This window comes from Crotalus tigris, unplaced genomic scaffold (assembly GCF_016545835.1).
Source record: "Crotalus tigris isolate CLP2741 ecotype Arizona unplaced genomic scaffold, ASM1654583v1 scf7180000019563.1149672, whole genome shotgun sequence".
Classification (NCBI taxonomy): domain Eukaryota; kingdom Metazoa; phylum Chordata; class Lepidosauria; order Squamata; family Viperidae; genus Crotalus; species Crotalus tigris.
In genome coordinates, this window is record NW_024097595.1 from 426,512 (window position 1) to 441,467 (window position 14,956).

At 38.9% G+C, this 14,956-nt stretch overlaps 1 protein-coding gene across 14 annotated transcripts in view; it reads right to left on the reverse strand.

Annotated features, from left to right (window-relative positions):
* Window positions 1-14,956, reverse strand: part of NFIB (nuclear factor I B) — a 335,263-nt gene that overhangs the window by 226,110 nt on the left and 94,197 nt on the right. Inside the window, exon 1 of one of the 14 annotated variants that reach the window (XM_039363699.1) lies at window positions 5,906-6,237. The exons of 10 other annotated variants lie outside the window; for them this stretch is intronic. In XM_039363699.1, the coding sequence (XP_039219633.1) occupies window positions 5,906-5,908 (3 nt within the window). In that variant the 5' untranslated portion in view covers window positions 5,909-6,237. Of the gene's footprint in view, window positions 1-3,831; window positions 4,777-5,905; window positions 6,238-14,956 lie in introns of those variants that run through there. 3 more of the 14 variants (XM_039363698.1, XM_039363697.1, XM_039363707.1) reach the window with 3 other exon arrangements.

The window sequence follows — 14,956 nt, forward strand, 5'->3', positions numbered from 1 at the left end:
AACTAGAATAGAAATACAAGGCATAAAAATAATTATAATACAATTAAAACAAGGTATCAAGCAATTACTAAAGCGATAAGCCATTCTGTATAGAGACTTTTAAGTTTCCTGTTACTTTAAGGGCACAAACTACATTAAAGAAAGAGTTAAACCACAATCTGCTCTTTGTGTGGGAAGAGAGCACAGCTTAGAGCAACCACAGCCCTCGATAAGACTTCCCTATCTCAGTGCATTCTGGTGCCATTTTTTTACTGCTACAGTTTCTTTTTCTCAGAAAACTGAGAATTCTTAGTAAAAGATGTATTTTAATAAGACAAACTTCCTTCATTACTTCTAACTTATATAAGAAAATATTAAAAAGCCTAGGAATTGAATGATTAGAAACTAGGTCCAGTATTGTATAAAAATTATTTCACAATATATATACCCCCATAAATTGCAATCAAAGATCCTGTGATATTGACAATTCAGATCTTGGTACTGGACATTTTGACAAAAAACTATGAAGTTTTGGATTTTAATTTTACTTTAATCACATTTAGGCAAGTATGGACCCACCTGAATGCAACAGGATAAATGCATGGTCTCTGTGATTACTATTGCTACTTTATGTTTTTAAAATTATGCACACTGGTTACAAATTCCAATTTTACATATAAAGTTTCCAGAATATATTTACTGCTATAAAAATGGAGCTATAAAACTCCAGGTTATCCGATAAAAAAATACATTCATGTTTTTAAAACTTCTACATTAAATAACAGATAGTGGAATAAAATTCATATTTAAGTAAAATTACAGTCACTGATATCTCAATTATTGTTAACAATCCAAAACATTGTTCAACTAAGAACCGTTTCTCAAGTAAAACTTATGTTACATAGATTCTCTTCAAAAATGCACTCACTATGAAATCTGATATTTTGAAAGATGCACAATGTAAGAAAAAAGTTGTATATGGCCATTGCATAGACTGCAGTAAAAACAAAGAACAAGCTTTGTAACAGTTAAATCAAGCTTCTTGGTTATTTTAAACCACAATACTGATAGATCTACAATCAGGGTCAATTTCCACAAAATCTTTATGTTATTTCCCTTCCCCTATAAAAAAAAATGTTTTTTCGAGGAAAAAAAATGATTTCCCATTTCTATCTTATCTTCCTATTAGTTTGTTATATGAATTCAGAAAATTATTCCACAAAATAAAGTTAACATTGCAAAGATATAGCCAAAGGTACACATACTTATGTGTAATATTCAATTTAGCAACTCTAGCTTAGATATAAAATACTGTAAATCTGTGTTTACTGCTGGACTACTTCTAAAAAAAAGACTCCTCAGCTGTGAATACTAACAAACATAGGGAACTATTCATGGACCTAAAAACTAACTTCATATTAATCACACAAAAGGAGGAATGTGTTCAGATAATCCTCTGTTTTATTTAACCAGGTTAGGTTTCCAAGATATAAAAATGCCTATTGACAACTCATTTATTCTTATATCTTACGGATTTCAATGCAACTTAATTTGACTCCAAGGTAACCACAACCATATAATAAAGTAACCGCTCCCAACAAACATCCAGCTACTATTTTTATATAGGTTCTTTTTAAAAAGAGATTTATCAAATGCATATTCTATACAGTTTTTAGCCAATCAAATATTTCTTTTCCTCTTCTTTCTATGATTTCTAACAACAAATATATTATAAAATTGTACAATATTATATTCCCCATAAACCTGCTGTACAAACATGGGACAAAGGGTATGTATTCAAAACTCGAGGGGGGAGGTCTGGATTTTGTCCCAACTGTTCTTATATCTATTCATTCTTCAAGTCTGTGAATTATAAATTCACAAACTAAATGCAAAACCAGCTTAGAAATTGTTTGGGAAAAAACAGTATACATTTCATTTCAAAACTACTGGGCATTTTGTTGAAATACTTGACTTATCTTAAATTGGTCGACACTAGGTTTGCCGTAAAACTGTTTCAGACGTGTAGATGGCATGCAAACCACGCCTAAATAATTTATTTTGTTTTGGAAAAGACAAAGTGACATTTAATACTATGCTTATGGTAAATAAGCAAGTGATAAAACTTACTTAATAAGCCAAGGAAAATTTTAATACTTTCCTGTAATAAGTTCAGGCACAAATACCTTATTCTAAAACACTTCTGTGAACTGAGGCATTAGGCCAGAAACAAGAATGGATTATATTTTATGTTACAATCAAAGCATATTACATTAAAAACTTAAGCTAAATTTTCATCAACACCTACTATCACCACAGAAATTCAAATATATAATCCTAGACCACTAACCATGGATTTTCAAGGGAATCCTATGAAACTAACAAATATTTTTATGTGGCTGATAGAAGCCCCCTTAAATATTAAATATTATACACAAAGGGAAAACAGTATGTTGAATTTTACAATGTTCATGCCTCTACCAATTTATCCAGACACATAAAACGTGTATGTGCGCACACATGTGTAAGTGCTGACTTTTTATAATTTCTCAAATACCTCAGAACACTTTTTACACCTGTTTTGCATCTTTAAAGTTCCCATTTACTTGCTAAAAAGATTCCAAAGTTAATCACACTTTGATGCCAAACAAAATATAAACAATAAAAATGTGTCAGCCAAAAAGCTACAGGACTGTATCCAATCACTGAATAATCCTTATCATTGTTTAAATCTTCATTCATAATTTGTGAATGCTGCAGTCCAATAGAATTACAATGGTTTCCAATTGTCAAAGGAAAGTTTTATTATTTTGATCATACCAACCAAAATATTACATAACAAAGACCTACTCTGCACAAATATTAGCTATATCAGTATACATTTAACCTGTCCAAATTAGCCTAAAATTTCAACCAGACCTGATTGTTTGACATGCTACCTGGAATATTTAATGGATGAAAAATGGTACAAATGTCACATTCTTTAGACACTGAACATCTCAAAGGCATTTTTTGTGCTATAATTTATATTGGATCCAACTCTGTGCTCCATTTTTTTCCCTTTTGAAACTTCTATGCCACCAATCTTTACTCCAATCACATCATGCGTTGCAATTCTAACTATCTTATGGGAATGGAAACTGTTACCTGTTAAATAACGTACAGTTTGTCTCCATGTTCTTCAAAGTAAAATCATGTATGTGCAGTGTACAAAATTAATTACTCAGTTTTAAAAGGACACAAGTGTCTGCAGGCCTAATACAGCAGGAAAGGTTCCGTTTTCCTTATGACCTTGGGTGTTGACTTCAAAAAGTTTCAAGTACCGGAATTTATCAAGAAAAAATGTATAGGATAATCAAGAAAGAAAACCTTCAGCTAAGTCACCTTTTCTCAAACCAGCCTCAAGTATATATGATTAATTCAGCATGGGATGGTATTATATTACCAGTCATTGCTTAATTAAAAATAAAGGAACACTTTCCTTTTTCAGGTTAAGTATAGTCTGCAAAACGCATCGTTATTTTGTTGCGAATTCATGTAAAACTACACGACGTGGCTGCTAGTTCTGATCACTTTTTTTTCCTGCAAGAGTAATTTAATAATACTCGTTTATCATTGACATTTCGAAATATTTATATTATTTCGTCCCTGCCCCCCCCCACATACACACACCTTGAAATAGGCTTATACCACAAGTACATACATTTTTAGTTCCCCCCCCCCATAAAAATCAAGGACGGAATGAATATTCCTTTGAACAGTTCTAACTATAGGTACTCGGTGCAATTCGATACAAGTTTACTATCCCCCCCTTAAAAAAATAATAAAGGAAAAGAAAAAAGGCGCTTATACCTGAGTGAGACAGATGGGAGAATACATCATGACTTCGCTCTGAGATAGCACTTCTGCTGAGAGGAAAAGTATCAAAAGCGCAACGGCTTCATCTATTCATTTTACAATCATCTAACGCTTCCAAAAAGGAAAAGATGGATCAGGAACAAGCTCTGCTTTGAATCGCCACAACTTCGCAGCCAGCTCTAGTCCTCCTTAAATAGCCAAAGATTCAAGTTCACTCCGAGCACTAGATTTCCCGGGGTGAAATCCAATCTACACTTTTAACCCTCTTGTTCTCGGCGGCGGTTCACTCTTGCTGCTGTTTGCAGTGGCTGCTGGTGAATTGGGACAGAAGGAGGCGGAATGGGGGTGGGGGTTGAATGGAATGCAGGGAGTTAAGGGGGGGTTCGGGATATTTTTTTTTTTTTCCTTCCTCGCGTTGCTTTTTTTCCTTTCTCCCGGATTTCCAAGTGCTTTGGAAAAGCAGCTAGCGCGATACACCACGGTACTATCAACCACGTTGCCAAAGTTCAAGGTTGCAGCGGCGGAGCAGGAAAATCCTGGCGTATCCTGGCAGGCGAAACTTTGCAACAGCCCTGTGCAGTAGAGCGCCAACCCGGGAGTGTGTGCGCGCGCGTCCCCCAAGGCTGCAAAAACAGCTCGCAGCAGCGCGCAAACGCTGGGCTTCTTTCGCAGCAGCAGCAGCCTGTGCCTCTCTCTCTCTCTCTCTCTCTCCACCCCCTTTCTCTGTGGATAATGTTCAGAGCCTGCTTTTCAAACGCCCACTGTAATAAAAATGATCTCTTGAAAATTCAAAACGATCAATCTCTAGTTTCCTCCCCTCCTCCTCCTCCTCCTCCCCCCTTACACTCTTTCCCCTTTCTTCGGCGTACTGGTTTCTGCAAGACCTGGAAGTTCAGCAGAGGGGGAGGGTATTTTACCGAGAGCGCCTTTCTCTGGCCCTTCCTTCGTTGTAGCTTTCTCCCCAAACACTTCAGGATTTCGGTTTATTATTTAATTACACAATCGACGCATACATCCCTCCCCCCCCCGTTGCTGCTGCTGCAAATGCATTCCTTCCCTCTTCCGAGCCCCCTCCTTTCCCCTCTCCCTGTCTTTCCTCTTTAATCACCGCTGCACAGTACTAGAGCTTGGCCACACATTTTTCAAACGCGCCTGCTTTTGCACACACTCTCACTTTCCTTCCCCTTCCAGAGGGGACTGAAAAGCGGGCCCGTTTGGGGGAACTGGGAAGCGCTTTCGTAGTTCAAGTTCTGGAAGAGCGAGAAGAACGCAGCAATACCGCCCGGTGGAAAATTCCTTCACAGGAGGGGGGGGGACAAAGAAACCCCAACCCGGTCTCTCTGCAGACCCTGAATCTCGCCGATCGCGGGGAGGGGGCTACAAAGCGGGAAACTTTGCCTCTTCGCTACCAAATAGACAACAGGAATGGGGGTGGGGGGAGGAAATGTGCGTTGGCGACTCTTCCTCTGCATACGTTTGCAGCATAGACAGCGTCTGGAAACCCGCGACCCCGTCGCCTACATGTGGAGCAAGGTCACCCAACTGAAGACTCGCTCAGATTTCCTCCTCACTCCACGCTGAAAAGTGAAAGCCAGCCTGCTCTTTGCAGACCCCGTGGTGGAAAGGCGCCATGCTCGCAGGGAACCCCTTCCACGTGGCTTCCATCCCCGCCCGAGACGTTCAGTTCTGCCCCGTTATCTGATTTGTGGGGTCCGTTTCGGGCAGCCTTTTCCATCAGGGTGCGAGAAGGAAATGGGTGGCGGCCCCCCTGAAGGAAGCAAAAACCAAGAAAGCCCGCTGCTGGAGCAATAAGCTCGTCTGCTTTCAATCTCACCCACTAGCTCGTGCCAAGAAGTTCGTGCCCGCGGGTTTTTTGTTTTTCCAAGAATGCAGCATATTAAAACACACGCGCACTCACTAACGACGTTCTCACACTCGCCCTAGGGCGGCAAAAGTCAGTTTGAAGAACATTCTACTTTTCCCCTTGGCGCCCGTGTGTATGCTTGCGAGGGGTGCGCTACCATTGATGAAGTTAACTAAAAGTGGATTCGAGACTAGGAAAAGTTACCATTTTGGACGCCAAGGTCCGAAATTGCTCCGGTCTCTGCTTTAACTTTGCTTCGTCAGACAGTCAAGTCTCCCGCGCTTCGAAGAGCTAAGTGGCCACAAGAAAGACAAACGGACGGAAAGCCAAGTCCAGGAGTAAAGCATGACCAGGGTGCCCACTGGCCTTTGATTTTCAACTGCACTACATTACATCTTCCTAAGGCCTTACGGGCTTAGGAAAAACAATCCAAGTTTTTCTTCACCGCCTTGACACCTGCGGACTTTGACCCGAGGAACGCCCAGGCAAAACAAACCCGAGCTTTTCCATCGAAGCCCTTGTAGACGAACGGCTTCGAGGCCACCAGCCCAAAGGCATTGTGTAACACTTCCGTCTCACCCCCGCCCCGCCTGGCCATGAGAAACCGCCCCAAGCATGAGGGAAGGCGATTGCCCAAGCCAAGCTCCCTCAGCAACCAGCACTTGCCTGCCTCAGGTAAACTGGTCCCTGGCGCGTCCTCCTTCAGCCCCTTTTCCCTCCCCATCGTGTGAACTATCAGCGGGCTTTCTTGGGCCAGCTGACTTTCGCGTTTGCAAAAGTACATTTCTCCGGGTCAGGCATTTCACCACGAAACATCGACGGGAGGCAGGTTCAAGTCAACCATGAAATGGTCACTTTTTAACCCCGTCCTGTCCTCATTAGGGAAATATTCGAACACAGCCCGTTCTCAAAGGGGGCTCTTAATGAGGGTGACTTGCCAAAGCAACCAGCTGCAATTCTCATAAATTTACAAACTGACGGCCGGGAGAGGAAGTGAAGGGGGCTCAGACAAAGCAGGTAAATGTCAAAGCAAGCAACGAAGTTCAACCTATTAAGCCTTCAAAAGCAGCCCACCTTTAATGTAGGTGCAATTCTAAAGCTGAGGGGGGGAATAGATAAATTCTTTCATTAAAAAATGGCATTAGGAACAAAACTCTAAAATACCATAGTACAAGACAGTAGCAAATTTATCACAGAATTTACCATATACAATTTTCAAAATCACATTAAAAATGCCATGAGCCTAGTTTCTTTATGGCCTTCGTATACTCATTGTATTTTCACTAAATTTCTTTGTTCAAAATTCTTTATTTCAATTGTTTTGACACTTGCACAAGGCATCTTGCAATAAGGCATTGTTTATTTAGCAGTGGAGTATTTTTAGGAAAAGAAAACCACATTTAGCTTGGTTTGGACAGCACACATAACCATGAGTAGCTGGATTCATACAACACAATAAGGCAAGATCAAATGAATTGCATTGTGGCTGAGTTTACATAATCCATGTTAAGCCATAGTTTGGTTAGATTGGTTTGGGCTCAGCATAGTAGGAGTGTTCAACCATGTAATGCAAACCATACTGGTTTATTACTATAAATTATGCCTGAGTAGTTGAAACCTACAAATTATGGGTTACTGAATAAACCATGGTTAAGCAAGCCACTGCTTATAAACTCAGTGAAACCTGAGATTACAAGGGCTAATACTATATATATATAAAGTTATGCAATGGATTTTTTTAAAAGACACAAATCTGCAGTTTTAATAAACTGCATTTAATCTGCTGAATCACAATAATTGCAATAGATACATTTTAAATGAAAACATGAGAATAGATAAGATACATTTTTCCCATGCATTCATGGCATTTCAACCCTTCTTATTTTTCTTTGGAAATGTAGTCAACTAATTTCAGATTTATTTCAAGTTAAATATATTTGTAATCCCTAAATGTGACTGTTGCCCAAAATATAATTTCTATTACTGCATGAAGTTTTGCTGATATCTTTCAAGCAGTAGGTCTTCATTTCCCATCTTTAATTCAGGGATAATGCTGTGAAGTTATCATAAAAGCTTACAACAGTGTGTGTGTGTGATGAGCTTGAAAAAATCTGAGTGTTGAAGTATTATGCACATGTTAGTTCAAGTCTTGATATTAAAAGTCTCTACATATTTCTCATTTGAGACTTTCCTAAAATCAAAGAACAGCAAGACCTTTCAGGCTTGTCACAGATTCAAGCCACGTTCCCCAGTATTCACACTAATGACCCAGATTTTTATGCATGTCTACCAATAGATCATCTTTTCAGACATTCACATTTAATATTGTTAGTAATAATAAATATAACAATAGTCATGTTTACTAAGTTATATTTTATTGAATTAGTCAAGTTCTCTGGACTTGTACAATACACTGAATAGTAAATTAATTGCATTGACTAGTTTTACATAACACACTGCCATAATATGAACTAAAAATGATCAGTTTGTCACAATTGGGTCTACATTCATGTAGCCTTTTAGATCAGGCATGTTCAACCTGCAGCCCACAGCCACATGCGGCCCTAGACAGCTAGTAACGCAGCCCTACAAAATAATAAATATAAAAAAGGAAGTTTCTTATATATATATATATATATATATATATATATATATATATATATATATATATATGTGTGTGTGTGTGTTTTCTGAGGTTTTCGCAGGTGTTTGTATGTAGGTCTTTGGTTATTCGGATTTTCTCCCATGTCAAATTGGAAGTGTCTTGGCGACGTTTCGACGAAGTCTCATTCGTCATCTTCAGGCTGGTGCTTTCGGCTTCATGCTCCTAGAAGCACGAAGCCGAAAGCACCAGCCTGAAGATGACGAATGAGATTTCGTCAAAACGTCGCCAAGACACTTCCAATTTGACATGGGAGAAAAACCGAATAACCAAAGCACGAAGCCGAAAGCACCAGCCTGAAGATGACAAATGAGACTTTGTCAAAACGTCGCCAAGACACTTCCAATTTGACGCGGGAGAAAACCCGAATAACCAAAGACCTACATATATATATATTAATATATAATATATAATATATATGTCCGAAGACAATTCCTCTTTGCTCAGTGTGGTCCAGGCAAGCCAAACAGTTGGATGTCTATGCTTTAGATGCAATTTGTTCAACTCATCTTACTCTGTGACAAAATATGACTTTTTTTTTCTATTATCACTTCAAAAATAAACTGGCCAGCAGTCATGTTCTGTCCTCATTTGCAGCTTAACAGAGGACCACCAGGCCCTTACAAACCTGGCCTCCCCTTGGCCCTATGATATTATCCTTACTCTGCCTCCAAACATGAATGAAACAACCTTAGGTCATAATTGCTTTATTCCTACTTTTACTGATGTTAAGCCACCTAGGTTCACTTTATAAGGTAGCTGGTTCTGTAACTTTTTAAAATTACTAAATAAATAAGGGCATTAGTTTAAAGTTATATCTTCTCTCTTCAACTCATATTATTCCACTATGCATTATCTTAGAAAAAGGTCAGGTGAGCTATTTTGGGCTTAACTAGAGTAGTACTTTGTTTCCTAAGTGCTTGTCATCTGTCCCCGTCCTTATTTTTGATACCAGCGTCTCTCCAAAGTTCCAACAAATTGTTCAGTAGTGACTCAGAACAGATGCAGTAAAGTCGGGATAGGGATTAATAATGGGAACAAGCAGATGTTCTCCTGGCATTCTTTTATGCTGAGTCAAGGGTGATGAGATAGCTATCCAGTCCAGGCACATTTCAGCTTTGATAATGGTCAGATCATTTTTCTCATCTGAGAAAAGAAGGTTAACTTACAGAGCGAACCATTCTGAATGTACCATTCTGTCTTCCAAGACAGGGCTGGGCAATCTTCAGATCTTGAAACCTTTCTTTTTTTGTTCTTTCAGATCTTTATTATTCAAAAATGAAAGTGGAGTTTCTGACTATTTGAAACAGAAAAAATAATGAAAACTCTCGTCATAGGAAGCAAGCCAGAACCAAACAAACCACATTATAAAATAAGCCAGTAAGGAGCACAATGGCTTGCGTGGTTAGATTGCTGGGTTGGAGGTTAGCAAGCCCATGTTCGAGATCCATGTGGGAGCTCTCATCTTTTGCTTCAGCACCTGCCAGGGATGTGAAAAGACCCCCCCAACTGGGCATCCCCCGGGCAACTGTGATGAGTGCCATGCAAATTAGGCCATTGTTATAATGGTTGGGTTCATAAATCCCTATAAACTGTAGTTTGATTAACTTAATGAACATTTAACTAGGACGGGTTAATACAACATACTAAGTCATGAATGATGATTTACAAACTATAGTGCTTGACTTAAGAAAACCCTAATCCAAAACCAAAGTAAGCCACATTCTGACTTATGGCAATATGTGAATTCAACCAATATGAGCTTAAATGCCTTTGCTCCACATTTTGGGGACTATTAGGAGAGGATACAGAGTTTTACAACTTGGAAGGTTAAGTCTTTTAAAATGTGATAGGCTAGAAGTGAAAATGCTTCTCAGTAATGGCACTCAATTGGATTTTACCAAAGAAGCACCTATCATGGTTGTAAGTGTGAGACCAATTGTAAAACATTTTTCCAGTGTCATTGTAACTTCAAGCAATCACTAAACAAATGGTTGTAAGTTGAGAACTACCTGTATTAATACTATTCAAAGGCAATGGAGCTCATTTCATGGGTAACTGGCTCTACATAGTACTCTTGCCTTGCTTGGAGAGGTAAACAAACACTTTAAATCAGGCATGTCAAACTGCCGGCCCATGGGCCGGATGCGTCACTCCAAAACCGCGCCCAATGGGGAAAAAGTCCTGATACATCACGCAACGTCACATGACGTCGCGAGTTTGACATACCTGCTTTAAATAATATGATCTGAAACACAAAGTGTTAACTACTGCTAACTCCTGAGCGAAGTAGATAGCTGATGAATTATAGCTCGTTTTATCACAATTCCAAAAAGAGCTTAACCAGCTGACTTTACATGTCTATACATAGTTTACATGTTCATAATGACAGGAAGCTAGGAAAACATAGGCAAGCCCTATTCCTTTCCACTAAATGGGGAAAAAAAACAACATGACAGATCTGTGTCTGGCTACAGTGTGGCAAGGGGATGGAAAAACTCTTGTAAAACTACAGTATAATTGTGCTTCTCCATATCCTTAGGTGCCCCACAGACATAAAGCCCAGCCCAGCCCAGCCTGCCCTTTCACTCACTGACATACCAATAAACCAGCACTAGGAGCTTCACAAACAGCACTGTAAGTGCAGACTTTTCCAGGAACAAGATTGAAAGCCAAGACTAACCAAGCTCATTCCATAAAGGCATCTTTCAGAAGGGAATGGAAATTGTTTTGTGATTCATCTAAACAAATGCCCATCTTTAATAATCCAAGCATAATAACCACATGCTAACAGCATCCACTAGCTTTAGAAACTTTCTCCTGAGGACATAAAGTACAGTAATTACTTAAGCGCGTACAGAAGCATAAACAGATAATGTGCACATGCCAAAGTAAAACTTTTACCTGGAAGATATTTTCAGTTGTCTCTTGCAATAATAAGAAATTTTTCAAGAGAAAACAAGATTTAGCTTAAGCAGTGCTTTGATATGAAAAGGATGCATAAAAATCAACACAATATACTGTTCATATTAAAACATTTTACACTGGAAGATACAAAATTGTATCTCCAAAATTCTCTTGTAGATTAATCCACTTTTAGTTTTAGAACATATATAATTTTGAATATGTGTTTGTATATACTTCCCATGCTATCACAACGATTCCAGCTCAACTATAAATATACCGGTGCAATAATTAACAATTATTACAAACCTGGTAAGGAGCAAAATATTTCTAAATGAAAGAAAACTCACTTATTAAGTTTTGACTGGTAGACAGTAAAGAAAAACCACTAATAATTTCTGCAACAATTTTTTTTAAGTCTGCATTCTCAAATTCTCTCTACTCTATTAGAACATTATGTGAATATTCAATTGATTCTCTTACAACCTGCAACCTATAAACATTTAATTTTAAAAGGTGTATTCTGCAATCCCAAAACAAGACCATAACACTAAAATGGAACAAAACCATGTTGTATTGCTAGCTCTGCAGTTGGATATGTATGGTTTACCAAAGAATATTCTCAGGATTAGGAATTTAGGCAGATATTTTAAAAACTATAAAACAAGGAAAGAGCAAAAAATACTAAACAAATAACTGAATAATCCATTAGGGGATGACAATTTGATTCTAAGCTTTTATATCAGAGTTTGAAGGATCAGTAAGACTCACATAATTATATTTCCAATTACTTTATACCTACATACATATGCAGAACAATTAAAGGAATGGTATAGTCACCTTTTTTCATGCATATGTATAGTTTGAAACTCACTAAGCAAGCAGCAGCGATTTTACTGCAAATATAGAAAGTTATCTGGCTTTACTGCACGTATGTTTTATCAAAATCTAGAAGGGTCTGACTCCCCCTCCGCCCCCTTCTCCCCCTCCCATTCTCCATAGACAAGGACTCAGCGTTTCATTTTCTAGGTCTTATAAACCCTCTTATTCTTCTGGCTTTATGTACAACACTGAATATTTCACAATGTTCACAAACACATTAGAAAATATTTTACCAGTAACATTTTTAAAGGATAATGAAAGCTGAAAGGCCTGCATTTAAATCACTGACAACATCTGAGAAAAAGTGCTCTCCATTTTGCAAGATATTGATAACTTTAGTCCCATATTCATTTAGAGTCCCAGAAAATCCTATTATATAAAAATATTTTGTCTTTCTACACTTTTGAAAAATAATTGAAATTTTTACACTAGTTATTTTAGACTACAAATACTCAAATTACTGTTGAATTGGACTTATATCTGAGTTTACAGTATATGATTCTTTTATAAATGTATATCTAACATTCCTCTATATTTCACTTTATTATTTTTAACTACATTACAACATTATATTCCTTTTGCTTAATTCTATATTTTTGAAAAAAATGTATACGTATAACAAATATTGCTTCTAGTTAAGGAATTAGGATATTTATGCTCATAATGCATGCATATTTTTGAGTATTCAACTATTTAAATATCTGTGGTGTGCATGCATATCTTTTTCACAGCGTATGTGGGCTTGACCTCTGTCCACATATGGTTTGTTGGTGTCTCTATTAACCAAGCTTTCTCCATTTCCCGACCAAAAAATGCAAACATCAGGCCTCAATATAAAACTGAAAACCACAACGTTTTATGTTACTCAAATTTTTTCACCCTGCCTACACAAATGTCCAATTTGCTCAGTCCTCCATTTCCCCAGAACAGTAGAAAACCTGTTGGAAAACATGAATATATTAATCAAATATTTATAAAGAATCAGACTAAATTACTTAAGGTGGAAAGTTTAAAACTTTTTCTTGACTTATTAATGTATATTTAAATAGGCACTAAATGTATTTCAACGTTTTAATTTTATTCCTGTGAATATTCATTAGGATTACATGAGTAGAGCCTCGGCATCATTTAAAGGGAAGTTAATCTTGTGTATTTTGGCGCCTTTTCTCTGCCAGCTACTGTACTGGGAGCGAAGGGGACTTGGAGATGTTGTTTGTCCCTTCTCAAGTTCAGTGGCAGCCCTTTCCAGCAGCAGCAAGAAAGATAGCCATGTTCACAGCCCTAATAATAATTCAGATCACGCCACATCGGCATCTTGTGTCAAAGTCGAACGGGCTTCCCCGCCCCCTTCAACCGGAGAGCAGCCAAATCCTCACACACTCCACATTCAACCACAATAGATGGGATATTGTGCATTAAAATATGGCCCAGACACAGGCAAAGCGAGGACAAGTGGTGAGAGCAGACACCAACTCAGGGAATAGGTCTGAAAACATGCAAGACAGTAAGACCTACACAGCCACTTGACAGAGGAAAACATAAGCAAGCCACAAAAAGCATACCCAAGGAGAGAATGCTTAGCAATTCTGAAGTACAAAAGAAACTAGTCCGTAGTGTAGGATAGTAAACTACTCATATAAGTTAACTAGCATGTAAAGAGTAATAGCCATGTTACTACAGCAACACTCCCCTCCCATACAGCTTAGCAGAAGGAACTAGGGTGTATCTATGACAGCTGTTAAGAAGAGAAAGCAACCCTAACTACATAGCTACAAATTAATCAACCAACATGTTATATTAATCTTTTTCAATGCTTAACGGGCATTTGCCAGCAAACAGGAGGAGAGAAAGTTGGAAGCAGGAAATATACCAAGTTCAGCACTTTTGGACACAAGCTTCAATTAACTGTTTCCTGGCATGACTGTGTGACCTGTAGACAAGAACATAAACAAATCCATTTCTTAAATCCTGCAAAATCAGAAAATGACTGGGGATTGGGGGGGGGGAGGGAGTGTGTAAACAGCCTTCACTTTGTAAATCCAAGACGATCTACCCGAGACAGGAGACAGCCAACAAGCAAGTTTAAAAAGACATCTTTTTTTCAATGCCACATACCATTGAACTGTACTGTATTTAAACCTGTGGACTCCTTAATTCTGTAACACAACACGGGGCCGTTGGCTTCAAATTTTTCAGTGAACAAATGTATGCATTTCTCAAGGAGCCGGTGTGGTTTTTAGCTTTGTTTGGATTTCCAAGGGTAACCTTGGCTCGTATACATAGGTTTGTGTGCACCCGAAAGAGTTACTGGTTCAGATTATTTTTAGGTAATCAGAAGCCTTGGCTAGAGAAGGAGTTGAGAGAAACCAGCGAAGGTAAAAAGTCTGTCTACAGAGCGTCCCCCCCACCCCGCCTCTTGCTCTCCCTCGTTTTCAATCTTCCTTCCTCTTTGAATTGCAATACTGAAGAGTGGGTTGTGGTTGCTGTCTTGGACGAGGTCCAAGAAAGGCTGAACCCTTTCCCCCACCCCCTCCCCCTGGCTGGCTGGGGTGCGCGCGTTCGCTGGTCTCTCTCCCCCCCCCCCCCGCGCGTCTGGCTCTGCAGAAAGAGCTGGCGGTGTTAAGGCTGAGATGCGTTCTTGGCCTTTTTCCACCTCGCCGCCATTGGCCAGAGCCTCAGCAGTGGCTTCCCTTAACCACCAACCCCTTTGCTTTGCCCTTCCCCCCTTTCCCTTCCCCTCCCCTCCGCACCCGTGGGAAGCGCGGCTCTTCGTTTCCGCCTGGCGGCTGAAACACCAAAAGAGAAGA